We start from the raw sequence: 20,923 nt of genomic DNA on the forward strand, positions 1-20,923 counted from the left end.
GAATATTACCAGTTGCATTAAAAAAAAGTACTGGAGTGCATGCATGAAAAGCTTATTTTTTTCATAATAAACATGTCAGCAGCAACTACCTAATTACATTCATTACCTCATGCTTCTGAATAATTAACAATGACTTCATCATATTTGAATAAAGTTTCAAAGATGATGATTAGCACAGTTGCAACTATTTTCTTTCATAAGTTTATAAACACCATCTTGGCTGATATTAAAAATTATTATACATAAAAGAACACAAAACCTGATTACAACTATACTTGTGGTTCTTTATTGATTGATAGAAAAACAATAATGCATCCAAACAGAATTAGTATAATGAACAGAAAAACGTTCACATAACTATCATCTTGAAACTCTTTCTTTCACTCGGTTTAGATGGAACTGTATGATAATAAAGAGAATTTTCCACATAAAAATATGTTAATAATTAATCTTTTACCTAAAGCAGTCATAGGGTGCTTCACAAATTAGTTTTTCAAATTAATATTTAATAATATACAATATGGTAATCTATCTAGACATTGATCATACTCCTGATCTATCAGTCTAGTACAGTATGCTCGACCACAGGTAATCTATGACATCAAACCTTGCCATAAAACAACTCACGAATTTTTATAAAAAAACAATTAACACATTATAATATGTTTAACCTGATGAGCTATCCCTTCAGTAGTATGCACTTACCTCTGAATCACTCATCCCTCAATTCATTTTAAGCAATTAAGTTTTATGGATACAATTACAGAATGACTGGTAAAAGGATACAGAGTCTGTTAACGTCCTGGAATGTGCAGTCAAGTTTTACAAAGAAAGGAGCTGTTGACCGAGGAACACTGGCTAGTAAGTTAAGAACCTCTTTTTCTCTTTTAATATATTCTGTCTTTTTCTCTCGAATTATGTGACGCTTATCACAAACTTTAACTGTAATAGAGTGATGAATAAAAATTAGAAATAGTGCTACACAATTAAAAAGATCTAAATACAAAGCATTAAAATGAAAATTGATAAAAATTTTGATTTATATGTCCACACTAAATAAAGCAGTAAAAACAGGTTTATTTATTAATTAAAACTTACTTGCAAACTCTTTTCCAGTGTGAATATATTTTGCTAAGTACACCTGAAAATAATGGATACTATTGTAAAGAGATGAACCTGCATCGAGAATGTATATAATTGGTTCACTATGATCATTACCAATGATGAAATAACCCCTTATCTTATTTTATACAGCCCTGAGATATTTGTCTCAACCTTGAACAAACTTTAATAGATATATATTAAAGCCAAAAACACAAATCACTATAATTTCTATTTAAGGAGGTTCCACCATTTGCATCAAAATCTTTGAAAACAATTAAATATATTGCTTTTTTAGATATATATTCCCTAGATAGAGTATTTGTCACCATTTGGCAGTGGGATCTTTTAATTATTCCCACTGACAAATGGTGACAAATATTCTATCTAGGAAATATTTCTCCAAAATCAATCAAGAATTTACCAAAAGAAAAAATTAAATTTACCTTTTACAAAAACTTATATTAATTTGCACGATGACTGTTGATAATAGTTCATTACCTATTTAACTGCCAACAAAGTAGAGCCTCAAACCATCCAATTTATCATTTGTCATTTATTCATAGTCTATAAAAATATGCATGATTATTTTATGCAAAGTCTGTTTTGAATTATCTGGTGAGGCAAAGAGCTGCAGGAGATGCCATGACAGTTAACTTTAACAGAGTAATCCACTAATCAGCATTAAAATGCACCAATTTTGAGTCTGATTTTTTAATGCATAAATCAATGCTTATTAAAAGTTTTTTTTATGGTAATCTACCGGTTAAGGTAGGTTTTTGGATGGACACAACTACCAAATAAATATTTTATTACTCCTAACAAAACACAAAATCCAGCATTCTACTGGACTACATCAGGCCCCTCTTCATCTCTGAGTACCTTCTTCCTCCCTTCATTCCGTCCAGCATTCCTATCCTGTTCCTTCCCTTTCCTAGTTTGCCTAACATTCTCCCCTCAATCACAGTCTTCAACATCCCACTGCCGGTCAATACTTCATCCATTTTTCCTGCCTCCATAGGATTTCTCCCAGCAAACCCCTCTCTTCGCCCATCATACCAAGTACTTCCTCATTTGTTTCCTTCTCGGTCCATTTTACCTTCTCCTTTCTTCTCCAAACCCACATTTCAAAAGCCTCTAATCTACGTATATCCTCCAGCTTCAATGACCACGTTTCCACGCCGTACATAGCTACACTCCATATCAAAGTTTTTAGAAGTCTTTTCTTAACATCCTTACTCAACGTACCTGTCATCAACTCCCTCCTTGTGAAAGCCTCTTCACCTTGCACAATTCTTCTCCTTACATCTCTACTACTTTGACCATGCTGGTCCAAAACACTTTTGGTAGAGGAAAATAGTAGTTGCCAGGACTCAAAATCTCTCTACTGACCATCATATTCATCTTGGGAATGATAATTGAGGTGGTTTCCCGTTGCCTTCCTCTATAGTGTTTTTAACGTGACACCATCACTTACTGGCTGCCCCACTAGGGTCAGACGCCATTGCAGCCGCCTCACTGAGGAACAGACGCCGCGTGGACTACCTTTCGTCTGGCTCCTAACCTTCAACCTATCTGGCATGGGTGACCCTACCAGGAGCAATTATTATTACTCCCGCCAGCACAGCTCTAGGTGTCATTGGAACGTGCAAGCCCTTCCACCACGTCAAGGTTGTAGTCGGGGGAGGGATATTATAAGTAAATCATTTTTTTTCAAATTAATAATTTACAATTTCAGAGTCCAACATGATGCCTCAGTAACTGGCTAAAGCACTTGGCAGGACCTAGAGGGCTCCATGCTCGAATCCCAGTCAAGACGACTTATTTTTACTCTTTGAAATAAGTGTATCTAGTGGTTGTAACTAATTTTTAGAAGCAGATGATAACAAAACTTCTTGAAATATGGCTCTCTTATTGTTGCCATGTTTAATTCACATAACTAAAAATTAATAATGATATCTGAAATTTTAAATCCAGAAATTCATCCATATTTTTTGATGTTTTCAACTAATTTTAATATGGTAATTTTTTGTTTTGAATTATAAAGATAATATTACTGTGAAAAGCAAGTTGGCAGCACCATGGAAGTTAGCATATGGTAACAAATATCCCAACTCTAATATATTATCCGTGTTTAAGGAACTAGGAGCACACCATGCAGAAAGTTCATTGCTGGTAATGGCAAGTACAATAATGACTGCAATCAAAACTTTAATGGTCATGTCAAGGGAATGGAGTTGAGCCTAGTTCTTCCACCTAGCTTTTGAGCTAGTGAAGAGTGGTGAACTACTGTAGGCAAATGCCTCACTGGGTGTGCTAATACAGTATGATGATTGTGCCACTATGTCAGCTATTTAGAGGTCATCCAGCAGTCCTAGCGTTAAGTTGTCTAATATTAACCATTCTACAGGCGACCGACAGCTATGGTCATTTATGCCATTAAGGATGAACAGGAAAGGATGAGGTGTGGAGAGAATCCAGTCATCGGCATTAGCCTACTCTTAACAAAAGATGCCAAGGGGTCCGCAGCTTAACGTCTAATCCAACAGACGGCGTACTCACTCGAAGTTCCCTCCACCGAGCACCTCAAGTAAGTATCAGAATACCGATGAAAAATTTCTCCCATCTCCAGGATTCGAACCCGGGTCCTTTGGGTGGGAAGCCAACACGTTAGCCATCCTTATCACCTTCTACGGCCTTCTCCAGAAAGTCTCAGAAACAAGCTGTATGGACTACAGATAGCTCACAAAGCAATGACACCGAAATGCAATTAGGTATTTTACGTGACACTTTAGCGAGATGAGTAAGAACAAAATAAAAGTATTGGTGATGAGACCTGCAGAGATTTTTGGGAGTTGTCAATGATGATGCTTGAAATACCCCAACAATTCTTGGGCGAGCCGTAATCGTTTCACGCCTATTTCTGATTTTCGCTGCTAACGTTAACGTGAATTCTGACTCATTACGTACTTGATTGGTTTGGATTATTGCTCGAAAGAATGGATAATTAACAGTGCGTAACGAAATATGCCGTCAACGAAATTGGTCGAAATGGCTATTAAATGCTAATGCTACCTTTAAATTCATACCAACATAACGCATTTGATATTATGCAACAAATAAATGACTGTTTATTGATGGTTTTCATTTCCTCCCTTCTGGGTCTGAAACTCAACCATTATTATATCCAACAAACCAGATTTGCGATTTTGCAAGACGAGTTTTTTAGAGTAAAATGTACCATACATATCCATACGCGAACTTCAATTATAACTAGGTTCATCAATTTAGGCCTTCGATAAACTTATAATAATATAAGTCGTCTGCAGAACATTTGCTTGAATTCGTTAGCACACAGCGTTGCCAATACGAATTGAGCACAGTAGCGCCACTTTTCCCTAACTACGTACGTGCTTTGTTGCACAAATAAATGAAAATAACTTGAACATATACGGAAAGGTGCAGATATTTTTACACTGTTACAACTCTAAAATAAATGCGATTGCAACAGTTTTTCGTCAGAACGACAATTAGTTTTTTTACCATTAACCTGCAATATTTATGGTGAGAGAAATATATTTGTCATTCGAGAGGTGCAAAATCATCAAATTTTAAAGATAACTTACTGGAAAATGAAAGCGGCAAGGCCGAATTTTTGACATCATTCGGTAAGGTGCACTTATAACTACCAATTATGAAATTTTTATGGAATGGTAGCTATATGGGATTTCGGTGGAACCTCCTTATTTTAACATTTACACCTGAACAACTCTGTCCAATAAAAGGACAGAGGAAACAGGAAATGATGGACCTACATCCACATATCTCCAATGAAAGGATACGTTTTTAACTACCAAGATTAAAAATAAAGATATTCATAATTCAGGAAAACTTTCAGAAAAAATATGATACATTCAAATTGTAGATATCACTTCATGTGATAAAGTTTAATTAAAAATCATGCATTAAACACTTGAACTGAAAATGGAATACGTTCCTGAACAAAAAGGCTAAACTAACTTAACACTTAATAATTGTCTCAGAATCCCACCGCTTGAATAAATAAAAATCGGAACATCAATATTCCATGATATATGAATGGGTATTGTTACATTTTTAAGGAAACTTGATGCTTTCCTTGCAACTAAATGGAAATATTTGGCATCCCAAATGATTAATAAAAAATACTCAGGTATTCTTTGGGTAACTTCATTTAATCTCACTAAACTCACAGTTGAAAAGCTCCCCTCTCCAATGACCTTTCCAAAAATGTAATCTTTTGGTGATCGCTTTGCTGGGGTTTTTGGAGAGCGGTCTGGAGGGGGTGACACCCCCATTTTGGCCACAGACGAGTCTGGACCAGGGCTTAAATTCTCGCTTGAGACGATTTCACCTCCACTGACACCTTCACTTGTGGCCACTTGCTGAGGTGCTGAGGCTAATCTCTGCAATAAGAGACCTTGATTAGAGACAACTGTGAATTTCACCTAAGTATCTCACATATTTAAACGTCTAAAATTATGCATTAACCACCACACAATTATCATGGTTCTTGCTATAACGATATACTGTAATTGACCGTAAAAAAATATCATTCCGGGAGCAATACAAACATGATCCATAATTTCACTATTATGATCTTAAAAGTAACAGCATTAATATTTTGCACGAGGAAAACTTAATAAAATACATTCATTCATCTTATTTATTTTACACCCATCCAAGTTTAAACAAAAAATATTTAAATTTGCAAAACCATTTGACATTTGTTTATTCCTCCACTTTTTAGTATGTAAACGATTTTAAATGGCCTGAGGGCAAGATAAGCCTTTAAATAACATGGAATAGGTTTCGGAGTAATAACGATGATATTGCACATTTCAAAACAAAGAAATACAATACAATGCATACAAGGGTTGCATCCTGCACATCCGTGACACTCACCTGTACAATAGGGTTACCAATTTGAAACTGCCCCTAAAGTCCACAACATTAAATATAAACATTGATAAGACACTTAATTATCCATTTGATGACATTCAGCATGAACTATCACGCTTGCTTGCCGATTACTATGCTGATTTGCAGAAACGTACGTCAAACTGACAAATGTTGTTACGTAAATAAACATATTCATACAAGATTCGGGAAGGCGCAGAAGGCATACGTGCTGTGCAACATTACAATGAAAACAAGCAATGACAGCCAAATAGTGAAACGTCAAAACAGGCGCATTTTGCGAAAACTGCGTAAACACTTAATAGAACAACAGCGAAATCGATCCTTGACCCCTAGTCTCAGGAATTTGCGATTTCCGGTTCATCATTTGGGACTAATTTCTGAAAACTGAGAGGATATATAAAGGAAAAGCGTTGATAAAATATCAATTAACTTACAATTTGTCCGGAGGCATCACTCATGGCGGTAATTAGACAGTCAATAAGCAACGCCGGTCAATTTTGTCGGGCTGGATTCGTTTACTTCCATCAAGCAGTGGCCATGTTGCCTTGCATTGACTGCTGGGTAAAAAACATTCCATACGGGGATTCGTAATGGCCGCTTTCATGCCGCAGTGTGTGACAGGAGCTTCCGCAACTGTTATTGTTCCTGGTTGTCCGCTGACGAGAGTTTTGTGATAAGTGACATATCTCTGATATACTGCTTCTCTTGCCGTAAGTAACAGTTTAAATAGAATTTCGAAATAATCATATTTATGGCCGCACCCTCCACGAACTCATCCTGCTTGCCTGGTATTGCAATCAAGTTTCATACTAATATTGATCAAATATCTTTAGTTAGTATTGTTTTGAGGAAAGAGAGTGGGTAGAAGAAATTTAAGGCCAGTACTTTTATTTAGGTGCAATTATAAGTCAGAGAAAAGTGTTTGTCTCTCACAATCACACTTAATAGAAACATTTGTTCGCAATACAAAATTTGAAAGTGGAGATTAGAAAGTCCATTTGATACATTTTATGTCGTCATTTTTTTAATATTAGCCCTCACTGATTGATTTAATTTACTAATTTGCCAAAAATATATATTGATTCTTGTTTCGCTTGTTTTATTCTTCAATGTTTTTCTGTCTTAGGCAATTCCGTCTTCGTGCATTAAGTGGATACGTGATAGACTGATTAGTTTGATGATGTTGATTTGTGTGATATTGGTAGTTTTATCGGTTCCTACTGTTTTAAATACGGGGGAGTGTGTTACGTTTTTTGTGCCTTTCGATGTTTTAATTGGTTTACAAAAGAGCGACTGTTGTCGTGTGATCATATTCTACATCTACCGTCGAGTTTGATTTCCAGCGGACTTGGCAGTTTATTTATTGGTGTAATTAGGGCTAGTGAAAAGTAACTACTTGTAGTTTATGCTGTAATATTGCCATGTATGTTTTGTGCGTATCTTTTACTCCTGGAAGCAAAGACCTCCAAGTGTTTTGAAACGAGCGCGGGATCACATTTAATTCATTTTCGTTTAAGAAATGGTCGAAGTATTTTTGTTATAGAAATTGATTTGGTAACTCTTTAGGCACTGATTATGCAACGGAAATTGTGTAAAAATCGGGTTTTACAAGTAGTTTTATGCCCCCATTATATTATTTTGTAAACAATAATTCGAATGTTTTACGTGACCATTAGTCTATTGTTAAAATCTTGTGACGTGTTTGTTCAGCAAATCCCTAAAATTGTCATTGATTAATCTCGTAGCGAAAATCCTCGGAATTCTGACGTCTATCGCTAGTAAGCGCCAACGAATAAGTAAAATTGCAGTGAAGTTCTAGGGAACGACAACAGATGGTAGATGCTGACTCTTTTTTGAGCGCGCTCTTCAATTGGCTTGCAATCTTATTTCTAGATTTATTTAAACAAAATCTCTTTTTACAACACCTTTCTGTAGGGTTTCATTGTTTAGTTAGGATGGTGTTTATGTAAACACGGAAGAAAACTAAACCTTACGTAGGAAATTTATCGAATCTGGTCATCTTTACCACAAGTTAACATGAAATCTACGGGACCCTGATTACGCACTCATTTTCTAGGTATTTACGTTGAATGTATTTGTATCGGCAATGAATGAATGCTGAAGACACGAGTGGAAGCCATTTAATGTTTTGATGTTGCGTATTACCCATACAAAACGGGAATATTGTATTTGTAATGACTTTTTGTGCGTAATATCAAGCTACTTCACAATGGCGTATGAATTATGGCTGCTTATTAAATAATATAAAACTAATCTCATATTTTCAACCATTATTCCTTTAGAGATTCAGTGGTTTTCATGATCTTGACATAGTGCTTTCAGTTAGTTTTTTTTAAACATGAGCCGTGGTTATACTATTTTTAAATTTCAACCATTCTTGAATTTCAATGAAGAATATATTCATTTCCTCTGTTTTTATACTACCCAAATTTAGTTTATTCCTTGAACCTTCCTATCATTTACCTTCTTTTAACAATGGAGTTTTGTTGCTCCTTACGAACTAAATGATAGATTGTGTGAATACAATGGGTCGCGGTAGTCCAGGGGTAGAGCGTTGGACTACTGACCGGAGGGCCTGGGTTCGATTCCCGGGTAAGCCTCTCCACCTAAGCTATGTGATGTTTTGGGTGCCAGATCTTCCTGGGAAACACGATAACCGGCCCGATCTCAAGGTTGGTTACTGTATTTATGGTTTTATGTATGCATATATGGATGTGTATATATATTTTTTGAGATCTGCATATCTATGTGTGAACTGGGTGAACATCACATCACCTACCAAACCGAGCTTAGGGTTGATTTCCCTGTTCATGGTTTTTCAAATGGTGTGTATAGTAATTGTCAGGAACTCATTATTTGACATGATTTTAAAAATCGTTCACTCTTACTTTGTCTTCTATAAGCCATTATTATACCATTACATTTTATTTTGTGATTTTCACATCAGTTGGAATAAATGATGTTTTGGTGCAACCTGATTGTACCATTGTAATTGTAACTCTAAATTTCAGAAAATACCAAACAGCTTTCAGAGAGAGGCTTCATCATTCAAATTTTTGCATTTCATTGATGATACTTGGGAAAAAAAATTTGATTAATTCCAATTGAAACGGATTTCACTCCCTCCTTGATGGCTGAAAACTGTTAAGCACAAATTGAATACATTGAATATAGAAGTGATTTTTGTTTCCCTCTTAAATGATACTAATCATTGAAATAAAAATATTTGAAAATAGGTTAATGTAGTAGGGAATAACATAATAAAATGAGGAAAACACCTTTTTCAGGTGTTCCATTAAAACAGTGATGATTTACTTCTCTTTACATATTTAATTTTTGTTTGATCAAATCAAATTGTAAGAAGTCGACCCTCTTTTCTAATCTCGAAGAGCTTTCAAACTGCACCTTTAAGGAAGGCCCTTAAACTAGCCCTCAAATAAAATGTTTTATTTGAAATTGTAAGCGCCTAATTAAAAAGCTCTAGGTTTGTGTGTAGATTGTGGATTGCGTTTTATTAGACTTGTTATTAGAGTTTTAGATAAAGCATTTCCCTGTCCAGTGTATTATCATTCAGACATTATTGGCTATTTTCACCCCTGAAAAAAAAACATATTCATGACCTGTTTATTTAATATATTTGCTTATCTTCCATCTGTTGCTACAACTTTGTGATATCATATGGTGGCATCTAAGTATTGGCGAAATCATGGTCGTCAATAATTATTAATCGTGGAATTGCTGTGTTTTTGCTATCCCTACGATGAAGAAATTCCATCGAGTGACGAGTGAAACAGTTTCCGCCCTTATTCTCACCGGTCGGTCCCGGTGGCGGTGGGGAACCGTCTTCGCCTACCAACCCAGAGGTCGCTGGTTCGATTCCCGCCTAGGTGGATTTTCTTCCATTTAGGGCTTGGTTGTATGTGATTATCTTCAAAATAACGTCTATAATGTAAGGGTTAGGTGGAAGAAGGGACTATAAGTCTCAACCTCGCTCGATTAAGGCAATAAATAAAAATAAATTTTGTTGTCATTTTCAAATCCTTATTCTAACAAAATAAGTTAACGAGAAATTAAGCAGAATGATTTGTACTGGAAAAAAAACAGCAATCGCACACAATTGAGCAAATTTGACGCTTTGCTCCCTTCCGGGATATGTAAGGGCTTTGCTAACCTCTGGCAATTACGAAGGATGCTCAGTAAAATTGGAAAGGGTTTATTACGAAGAGTATCGTCTACGATCGTTAGAGGGGAATTTTTAGAAAGTGGCTAGATTTTATTCTCATTTTGGAAGTTGGACCATATGGTGGAAGAAACTGAGAAGGGGACGCAATTGTTACTTTGAACTTTAATTCACTCATTAATATAGGTTGTCTGCTCCATTATTATTCGATTGGTTGGAATACGCGAATGCGAAACACTTAGAACATGTTGACGTAGATCGCGAATCTTCCGTTACATCGCCTATGTATTGCAGATGCAAAGATGATGCCAAGGTCTCCGGGCCCTATGGATACCTACTTTTGTTTGGCCAGTCAAATGCTGTTTTTTGCTCGTCTACCTTTTGAACTGAATGCTGTTCACAGAGTAAGCGTTACTAAATGGAGAGTTGTCATCTAATTCTAGGAAAGGCGAATAAATCTTTCAAAACTGAAATAAATGAGTTGATATGGTTCTCGAAACGCTGCGTTGGACAACAATCATCCTGAATGTTTGCATTGATTCAAGCCATTGGACGTGGGTGGTGCCTTTCCTCCGGCCAGTATTCCGCCCAGCAGTTTCCACATATAGGTTTGAGAAACAATATCCCTTGTAGTTAGATTCAGTAGTTTTCTTTCGGCTTTTTTTTAGCGTTAGGTAGGTCTCCCCTGGCATATATTTGAAACAACTCCTCTTCTTTGCTCTCTAGGTCAATCGAAATCAGCCACTATAATAGAAAATTGGCTCGCTTGTGTCAAGTACACAACATGATGAGTGATTTACAAATAAATTATAGCTCCGCGCTTTGTTGATAAACCAGTTTATGTGGGCGCCTTTCTTTTTGAGGATGTGGATCTGTTTTTTAATTCTTCCCCTGGAGCCACCCTCTTTACCTTAGTGCACCTATTAATTGATTAGTAAGCGTAGTTGTGTGCGCATTCATTTCAATCATGTGCAGTTATGCCTACGAGCTTTGCCGTTATCGGGCATACAGGCATTTGTGTTTGTTCCAAATATGCTATTGGGAAAATAATTATAATAGCTTATTATTTCTATTTTTATATGATGAAACAAGCATTTCCAAACTATTACTATTTGTTAGGAAAATGTAACTGCAATACGGTAACCACTGATTTTTCAGCGTGTGAACGCCTGCTTAATGTGAAAACGTTAAAACGAAGAATCCTCTCCCCGTATACTTAAGGTACATCTGTCGGCAGAAGGTATTGCTAGGGAGTATTAGAACTTAATGGGGGTAATGGAATCATGGGAAGGTGAATGAGGTGAAAGTATGATAAGGGGAAAGAGAGGGAAAAAACTTGTCCGACGGTTAAGAAAAAGGTGTTGTGATGAGTGCCTATTTTCTAAATCCATGCAATTAATTTAACAAGAAAACTAGCTTTGTAAATGTCGTGTGAGACAAAATTTCATCTTGTTTGTTTTGAATTGATGGAAGTAAAATTCAGAATTGAAAATCTTCTCTTACTTAAGTTATACTTGGCTGATTTTTCCTCTTCTGGTATAGTAGTAGTATTTAGGGGAGGCGACCGACAGCTGAGGTCATTTGAGCCATAGGGGATGGACAGGAAAGGATGAAGAGAAACCCGGCGTCGGCATAAGCTTACTCTTTACGAAAGGCGCCAAGGGGTCCACAGCTTAGCGTCCCATCTGACGGACGGCGTACTCACTCAAAGTGCCCTCCACAAAGCACCTCAAGTAGGGATCCAGATACCTCTGAAAAATATTCAACGCCGCCGGGATTTGAACCCGGGCCCTCTGGGTGGGAAACCAGTACGTTAGCCCCCGCACCATCTCGATCCACTTCTTCCGTCATAGGCTATACTGCTGTATGGCACTATAGAGACAAAAGTATATTATTTTTACAATGGCGCTTCTCATCGATTCGCAGGAAAAAAACAACCAATATTTTCTTAAGGAACAAAGAAAGAGTATATTTTTATAAATATATGTTGTCTTTGTAACTTTTAAAATATATTTTTATATCCTTCACCAAAACACGGTCAAAGTAGTAGAGACGTAAGGAGAAGAATTGCGCAAGGTAAAGAGGCATCCACAAGGAGGAGGGAGTTGGGTAAGGATATTAAGAAAAGACTCGTAAAAACTTTGATATGGAGCGTAGCTATATACGGCGAGGAAACGTGGTCATTGAAGCAGGAGGATAGACGTAGATTAGAGGCTTTTGAATTGTGGGCGTGGAGAAGAATGGAGAAGGTGAAATGGACAGAGAAGAAAACAAATGAGGAAGTTCTTGGTATGTTGGGTGAAGAGAGGGGTTTGTTGGGAGAAATCCTATGGAGGCAGGAAAAGTGGATGAGGGGGGTATTGACCGGCAGTGGGATGTTGAAGACTGTGATTGAGGGGAGAATGTTAGGCAAACGAGGAAAGGGAAGGAACAGGATAGGAATGCTGGACGGAATGAAGGGAGGAAGAAGGTACTCAGAGATGAAGAGGGACCTGATATAGAGTAGGATGCTGGATTTTGTGTGTTGTTAGGAGTCACAAAATGTTTGATTTAATAGCTGTGTCCATCCAAAAACCTACCTTAACCGATAGATTACCTAATAATAATAATCCTTCCCCAACATAAACGTGGTTATCTATTAATTTTGAAAACATTTAATATCGTGAAAATACCTGTAATTTGAACATACTGCGGACCCTCCACTACTTACGATATGTTATTTCGCGGTGGCCCAGAATTAACGATGATTTGTCGGGATATACAGGGTCCGCACAATAGGTATCGTGCATGGTTCGCTTTATCCTCAACGGAGCTGTGGATGGAGGTCCGACCGGTTGGCTCGGTAGAGGTGTCCCCCACTACTCAGGCGCAATTTAGTTCAGTCGCCTCCGGGCATGCGTTGAGACAGGAGTTGGATTTTTGTGATGTGTGATCGTTGGGGTGTCGTCGCGCCAGCATGGAGCGCGCCGTCGATCAACGCTACGCTGTGAAGTTTTGCGTTAAACTCGGGAAATCCACGTCGGAGACCCTTGAACCCATTAAATAGGGTTATGGGGATGAAGCCTTAGGCTGGAGCAGAGTTTTTGAGTGGCACAAAATGTTTAAGGAAGGCCGGAAGCTCGTAGAAGATGAGCACCGCGTCGGATGCCCGACGACCGCTCGAACCGATGCTCAGGTGACCAAAGTGAAAAAGGTTTTGACTCTGACAGGCGTTTAACCATCGCCCTTATCAGAGAGGAGACCGGCCTTTCAGTCGGAACCGTCAACTTCATTGTAACAGAGGATCTTGTAATGAGGAACGTGTGCGCGAAGCTGGTGCCGAAAGTCTTGAGCGAGGAACAAGAACTGTCGCGGGTGGAAATTTCGCAAGAAATTTTGGACTGCGTCCAGGAAGATGAAGATTTTCTCGACAGCGTTATTACCTCAAAGGATAGCTCAAAAGGAGCTCAAAGGATATCGGTTAGACTCCATCGAGGCGGTTCATGCGGCGACGACAAAGGCTCTCAATAGTATTCCGGAAACAGACTTCCATTGGGCTTTTGACGAGTGGTAGACGCCGAACTAAGTGCATCGTTGCAGGAGGAATTTATTTTGAGGATTATTAAGTAATTGTAATGATAACTGCAATAAATTTTGATTTTTGGAACCAGTCCCGATGCTTATTGTACGAACCCTGTAATCTACTCACCCGCGAATTATTGCTAGTAATTTACTAATTGTAAGAGTAAATTTCGAAAATAGTTTCAATCAACAGGAGGGAATTAATGGAAAAATTAAGAACACCGATTTCCAGCCTTAAAATAATGTGAATTTGCATCATTGAACGGGTTGTCCGCCTGTAAAGAATAGCATTAAAAAGAAGGGGCATGAAAATGTGAGGTTTTCTGCTGTGAGACTGTATTTTCCAAGTTATGGTTTCTCCACTCAAGTTTTTTAAGTATTAATTTACTGTTTCTTTATATTTTGGTTTGTGCATGTAATCAATTGCATATTCAAAAATGCTAACGCATTCGACGGGCCGTCAGATGAAATGTGAATTACCCCTTTCGCTCTTTCTTTTAGGCGAAGTTGAAACTATTATCCGAACTGTATATACTTTACTCCACCTCCTGTGTTTATCCTTTAAATTGTATTTTTCTGGAAATTCATTAATACATGTATTGGTTATTGAAATCCGGAGAAATTTAATTAAACTGTGACTCCTGCTCTTTGAAGAAAAATATCAAGTTTCCACTTACTTCCAACTTACAATAGTATGAGTTTCTTTTTCATAGTTCTTACAGAAGCTATGTATAGCTATTGCAATTTTTGGAGAAATCAGTTTGAATTGTCTAAACCAAAGTAAAAATGAGATGACCTAAATTATACATAATAATTCAATAACAAGCATAATCTGATCATAATTGCATAATATGGTGAAAGAGATAACATTGAACGAGATATATATTAATAGGTAACTTTTTTTTAACGTTTCCAGTATCTTCATGTACCACAATGTGACTTCACAAAATTATTATGAAATAAATCTCTTAGTTTATACAAAAATACCGATTAATTTCTTCTTTTATTGGGGTTAAAATTGTAATTAATCACTTATTGTTGCTGTTGCATATATTTTTTCATCGGAGTCAACTTGTTGTGAAAACAAGCAATGTTTATTAACCTTCCGTAGTTGAGGAACTGGAGCATATATATCGCGGACTGATTGGGAGGAATCACATCATTGTTTTACTCTTAGGAAACTGCAACTATTATACCTCGGAGTAAATTCGCTGATTTCTTTCCACCATTATTCTGTGCACATTTTTTTTGGCAACTGCTCACCCCTGCTTTGTGCATATTGTGGTTAGTTTGATAGTATCTGGCAACCGAACCCTAGTGCGCCGCAGGGTTACTATGCGCGTGTTTCTTTGCGACATGGTTTGGTTGCGCCTTCTTTTAGTTTCGTTCTATCGGACTCCACGAATTCCAGGAACCTTCTTCGGGAGAGAATGGGGTCTTTAGTCCTACATGAATGAGGGTTAGTCGTTGGGAGATGGAAGGGAGGTGTTGGCGGACACTTCTTAGGGTTCACGATTCAGGTACGCTTCAAAGTTGTCACGAGAGAGGTTCTGCATGCAATTAAATCTCCTCACGGGGTGACCTTCACCACCGAAACTCATAGAAGTCATCTTTGCGGTAAACCCAGAAGCAGGGAAACGTTGTCCCGACGCTATCAGCTCAAATAAACCACCGCAGGTGAAAGAGCGGGACTTGCAAGATACTCAGCAGAGCTGATGTAGTTGTACGCCTGGCTGTCGTGGGAAAGAATGGTGAGCACCTCCCAGTTGTTCTCCGAGTGTCCCACAATTATCTCGGTCTATAGTCGGATTCAAACTGATAGAATCTCGGACTCTGAAGGTGGTAAATTACTTTGCCTTCAAACTTAAAAGCATTAAGAGGTAAGTGTCAAACATATGCTTGAAAGCTTTGCCGATGCTCTAAATACGCAGTTTAAAATTTTTTATGTACAATTTCATTCGATTGGATGTTACAAATGTCAATGGCAGTAAAAAAAATCAATGAATTATTTCAATCGGAAGTATTAAATTTTTGTTTTCCTCTGAGAATTGTACATGGAGTCTCGCGGTACTACAACGGCCTAATTTAGATGACACAAGTGCAATCAATTACATGTATATGTGATGTTCGCCCTTACTGTCAGCTTCTTCTATCTTTACCTTAGCTGTCGCTTGCAGTTTGGAAGTAAATTTTAAATTGCTTGCTTTTAGCTTCGCGTGGTTTTTTCAGTTTCCATTGACAGACTACAAAATAAATAAACATCAACTGTACTTTTCAATATACTTCTATGTTTATTTATTTTGCCATAAAATCGTTAATACCTTTGTGCATTGGCATTCACCATTTTGCCTCAGTTAAACATCTGGTGGTGTATAGTTCGAAGTCAGTGATTTACCTTCTGTCGAAACCATATATTGTGCGGTTCTAGCGGCTATTATCTAATGTGCCCAGTCGTAATTATCAGGAAGAGAGATTAGGTAACGCAAACTTGCCGAGAATGTCCTCTTCCTCATTGTTGTCGGCCGATTTCGTTTTGCACAATTTCGTCCGTCCTCGCTCCTCTCATTTCTTAGCTTGTGTGTGTCGTCGCTCCTTTTTTATTTTCTTGTTTCCTTTTCTCTCTCTCTCTCTCTAGCATATCCTCTGAATCCCAATCCCACCCATGGCCCGCCCCCGTCCTCTCTGCCCCTCTTCCCGTCAGTTGCCCGGAGGTATTCTGCCGATGCCTCCGAGCCAGGGCAGAAATAAACTTCTCACCCCCACCCTCTCCCCTCTTCTCCTCCTCCTCGGTCTCCTCCCCCACATTCCTCCCTCCTTCACTGCACCCCCCCTCATCCTCTCGCGTAATCCTTTACCCCTCCCTCCCCAGTCATTGTTCCCTCTCTGCCTCCTCCCTCACCTCACTCGCCATCTCCACACATCCATCACTTTCCCTCTCTCCTCCTTCCATCTTCGTCTTCCGTCTTCTCTTCTGCCTCCTCTCTCTGTCTCCTCTCTGCCCTCCGACACCTCCTTTTTTCCCACCTCCCCACCCGCGCAATCCTCCTCAATTTCCTCTCATTAACCTCTCTCTCACTCTCTCTCGCCCGCCCTCCCTCCCTCCAGATTTTCTCCCCGCGATTGCGGTGTTTCGGTCTCTTTGACTTGCCGTGTTTGTTATTCATGGATGCCTATATCTATGTATTTGTGTATTTGTTTTAGAAACTTTATGATTTGTTTCGTCTGTAGACGATATTCTTTTCACTCAATTCGTCTGTTTCGTTTATTTTTCCTCGAGTGGGCTATTTGGCATTCATATTTGCAGAACTAAACCCTTGTATACTGTCAGAGCCGTGAATTATTTCATGTCATATGTCGACTTTTATGTTACGTGTACTTTTACTACTGTTAATGATATTTTTCTTTTTCTTTCCCGGAAGTTAAACCTGTAACTTAGCATATCTTAGTAATCTGTAACTTGACATTCTGGTGGTTGTATTGTTCTTTTTCTATTTTTCACTACGGGCGTGTTTCGTCATCGCAATTTCAATGTGGGTATAGCGAATGCCAACATATGGCAGTAGTAGTGGTAGTCGTCACAAGGCGAGGCGGCCGTCAGCTGTCATTTTCGTCTTTCAGAGAATGGAGGCAGGCTCGAGAGAAATCCGGCGTCGGCATTAACTCGCTCTTAACGAAAGGCGCCAAGGGGTCACACTTTTGAACGTCCCATTCGATTTACAGTGTACTCCACTTGAAGTGCACCACCTGTAAACGTAGCCTTAGGTGTACAAGTCATCACGTGGATAAACGGGATTTTAGTTTGGCTTAATCTTGACATTCATCGTGTTTCCTAGTAGGTTATCTATAAATGCATGCATTATTTTCCCAGTAAGTATAATTTTTGTAAATTAAAATATGAAATCGCAATTGTTTAAAGCCTGTTATAATACAGGGGATTATTTAGGGTAAATTGAAGTGAAAACTCTTGAAAGTTCATACTTAATATGTAGAGGTTGATAATTTGTGAAGCACGGTGGTTGAGGTTTCGTTCAATGTTCAGGAAGAATTTAGTTTATAAAGAAGCATTTACGAAGAGGAGGGCGTCTGTGGCCTGATACTACGAGTGTTATCAGTACTCGTATCGTACCATATGATAAGATTAATTAAGGCTTCGATATGATTGTCCCCGTTCTTTGATTCCGAAACCTATTTTGCACTGCTCGAGAGTGCACGTTGATAGATAGATTTGGAGATGTGAATTTAAATAAGGCTGATGAATTTTTCCTCTAGGTGAGAAGACAAAATGTGCATACGCACATGCTGTGGGTAACTCGGGAAAGTCTTATCTTTCAATATCAACGACATAATGTAATAGTTTTCAGGGTTCTTCCAAATTCCACCTCTTCGTCAGTGGGCAACCTGGAGTAACGAGAAGGTAGTAATGAATTGCTATTTTTCTATTTACTCATATTTTGCTGAATTGGACTGGTTAGGTACGGGATCCATTTAAACCGCGAAACCGAAGGATACTTGGATAGGTGAGACTGGAGCTCACTTCATCTAAGCCAAACGGAGAGTGACATTTGCACATCAGGGCTACCGCGGGCCCCCTCTTCAGAGGGAGAGGGGCGTGATGGCGGGACGGCCTAACGTCACCCACGTCAGCAGTTCCCAGGCGGGAGATCAATTCCTTCTGCAGCTCTATGCTACGATTCCTTTGCGACTTTTTTTTTCGAGTCCTTACCATCACGCATGGCAATAGCAACCACGAATGTACTTCACTCGGCCTGTTGAATTTAATTATCTTCGCATTTTCGATACATGATCGTCAGACAAACCTTAGTCGGTGAGAAAAATGATCGTCCGACGATGTTGCGTAACACAATCCGTTAAGTACCATGAAACAGTACTCGAGACATTACCTTGTATCCCTTTCAATACTTCCATACTTCGACCGAAAGATATAACGGATTTTTATTTGCCTTCTAAATTGGTAATATGTTTAATATTTAAACAGATTAATTTATTAAACCTTTTTGAACGCTTATGTAAACCTCTATAAAATACCGAGGAAATAGCTCTGTATTCGATATTTCAATTCATTCATTATTTCCTGACTAATTGAGGATTTGTAAGAATAATGTTTAATTCGAAAATTTTAGCATTGTGCTTCTTATCGACAGTCTCTATTTGTGTTTTTGTGTCATTATGTAGCCAATCGTTATGCTTCTAAGATCTGTTTCATTTCTAAATACCTTACCGGACTTTCGTTTACTTTGTTACAATAATCGTGTTAAATGCGAGGCATAATATAATGCTCCTAATAATTAAGTCAGGAAATAAATCATAGTAATCAACCCGCTGGTTGATTAAATAGGTGATGGTAGAGCTCACCTAGCACTAAGCCCAACGGGGTTAGAAAGCCACGCATCAGGGAAGGGGGGTAGGTCCTTTCCCTATGTCGTCTATGATTTCCCCGGAAGATCTGTTACCCAGAAATTCACACTCCTTGTGTGGAGCTGAGGGTTCCCTAAAATCAAAACAGGCTCTTACAGTCAGTGGTCCAGCTCTCTACCCTCTGGCCTACCATATCACAATATTATGAAGTAAAAAAGATATTGTTCTGTTCACTGTTTATGACGTTAAAATTGGTTCAACGCTCAAGCTTTAGCATGCGTCTCCTTTATTTACGTGTTCTTAATATCGCCAGTCACACCAGATATGCCGTAGAAATGATCTTATTGATCTCCGAAAATCAGTGAGGAGAATTGAAATTGACGTCTTGTTACAAGTGGTTTACTTCAAATGCTTCTAATTTTTTTAATTACTGGCTGATTAATTTCGTTTTTTTCTTTTTAGGCTGTTTATTTCAATGGATCGATGAATCTTTCTACTAACAGATTGTTTAAAAACCCACTCTATTCTTCATAAACTATATTTTCAGTTATCTCAAGACTTTTTTTCGAGTTTTTCATCGCTTAGTTTATCCCCGGAGCAAAAATACTTTGTGCCATTGAACAGGCTTGTTTTCTGAGGACTTAATTATGACTCCGCGTATTTGCTGATCCTTAGTGTGTTCTAAGACGTTATCGCGAAATTCATTTTCGCGTGTCTTTCATTGGAACGAGAATGGCGTCGGTCAGTTGGTTTGCATTGAAAAAGGAGATTGCACATTTTGCAGCTTAAGTACAAAGCCAAGATCCCGCTTTTCGCGACATTCGTTTGGCCTAAATCTACGGAATTCAGAAGTCACTGTGACAGTGCAGATCGAAGTACATGCTAAATATTATTGTTGTGGAAGTTAATATTTGCCTGTTCATAGTGTAATTTAATAGTGCCTATGAAATCTTTTTTGTTGTGATACATTTGGTGAAATACCAGTGATACTTCAAATCCTTAGCCACCATTGTCATCTTTTTCTCCTTTCGCTGTGTTAACTTCGGGTGCAGGGTTACTAAGGCTTATTCGACTGCATACCATGCTGACTAAACTACGTGCTGTGCATAGTTTCTCTTCAATGAAGCCCTCCTCAAGTTTTATTTCCCTTCTTCGACTCGGTTGTTAAAGAGCGTTAAAAATAGCGCGTAACTTTTCTTTACACAATTATGAGTGGTTCAGAGGCAGAGTGGTTCATCCCTACCACTCTGCCGCTGTTATTACCAGTTATGGAATTTGTTTCTGTTTATAGTATGAAAATATCGATATCGCTGTATTCTATAATGGTTGTGTACATTTTAAATTCATTTTCAAGCCTAATCTGACGGTCTTACCTTTAGACATTTTGTCTTGCTTATCAATGGGCTCCGTAAAACTCTTTTGCCCTCGTGATTTTTCTAAAGTTTCCTGGCGTGGATCGTACAGATATATTCGCGGTGAATGTGTCCGCTTAAAAAGCCATGAGTATGTAAAATTTGATAATAATTCCTGTCCTACCATACATAATGAGCGGTGCAATTTATAGTGCAGGATTGGTAACCTTAAAATTTAGAAAAAGTGATGGTAATCCATAGGGCCGTTGGAAGTTTTGGCATTACCTTAAAAGTGATAAGACAGTATTGTGCTACAAAATAAACTCCCCTCATTAGCTGTTCCAGTACTTGTACAATACATGGTCTCATA

General features: G+C 38.2%; 1 protein-coding gene and 1 long non-coding RNA gene across 3 annotated transcripts in view; one reads left to right on the top strand and one right to left on the bottom strand.

The window, feature by feature from the left end:
• The window catches only part of Pdk1 (Phosphoinositide-dependent kinase 1), a 29,690-nt gene extending 23,085 nt beyond the window's left edge, over positions 1–6,605 (bottom strand). The window contains exons 1-4 of the mRNA XM_071593893.1: positions 6,498–6,605; positions 5,334–5,546; positions 1,099–1,141; positions 787–942 (exon numbers count right to left, since the gene is read on the bottom strand). Of these exons, the coding sequence (XP_071449994.1) occupies positions 787–942; positions 1,099–1,141; positions 5,334–5,546; positions 6,498–6,521 (436 nt within the window). The 5' untranslated portion in view covers positions 6,522–6,605. The remainder of the gene's footprint in view (positions 1–786; positions 943–1,098; positions 1,142–5,333; positions 5,547–6,497) is intronic.
• A 55-nt stretch (positions 6,606–6,660) lies between these two features.
• LOC139695216 (uncharacterized) overlaps positions 6,661–20,923 on the top strand; it is a 155,364-nt gene continuing 141,101 nt past the window's right edge. For both annotated transcript variants that reach the window (XR_011702286.1, XR_011702285.1), the window contains exon 1: positions 6,661–6,773. This is a non-coding gene — a long non-coding RNA (uncharacterized lncRNA). The remainder of the gene's footprint in view (positions 6,774–20,923) is intronic.

Source organism: Hetaerina americana, unplaced genomic scaffold, assembly GCF_022747635.1.
Source record: "Hetaerina americana unplaced genomic scaffold, ioHetAmer1.1.p SCAF_1, whole genome shotgun sequence".
In the NCBI taxonomy this organism is placed as follows: Eukaryota; Metazoa; Arthropoda; class Insecta; order Odonata; family Calopterygidae; genus Hetaerina; species Hetaerina americana.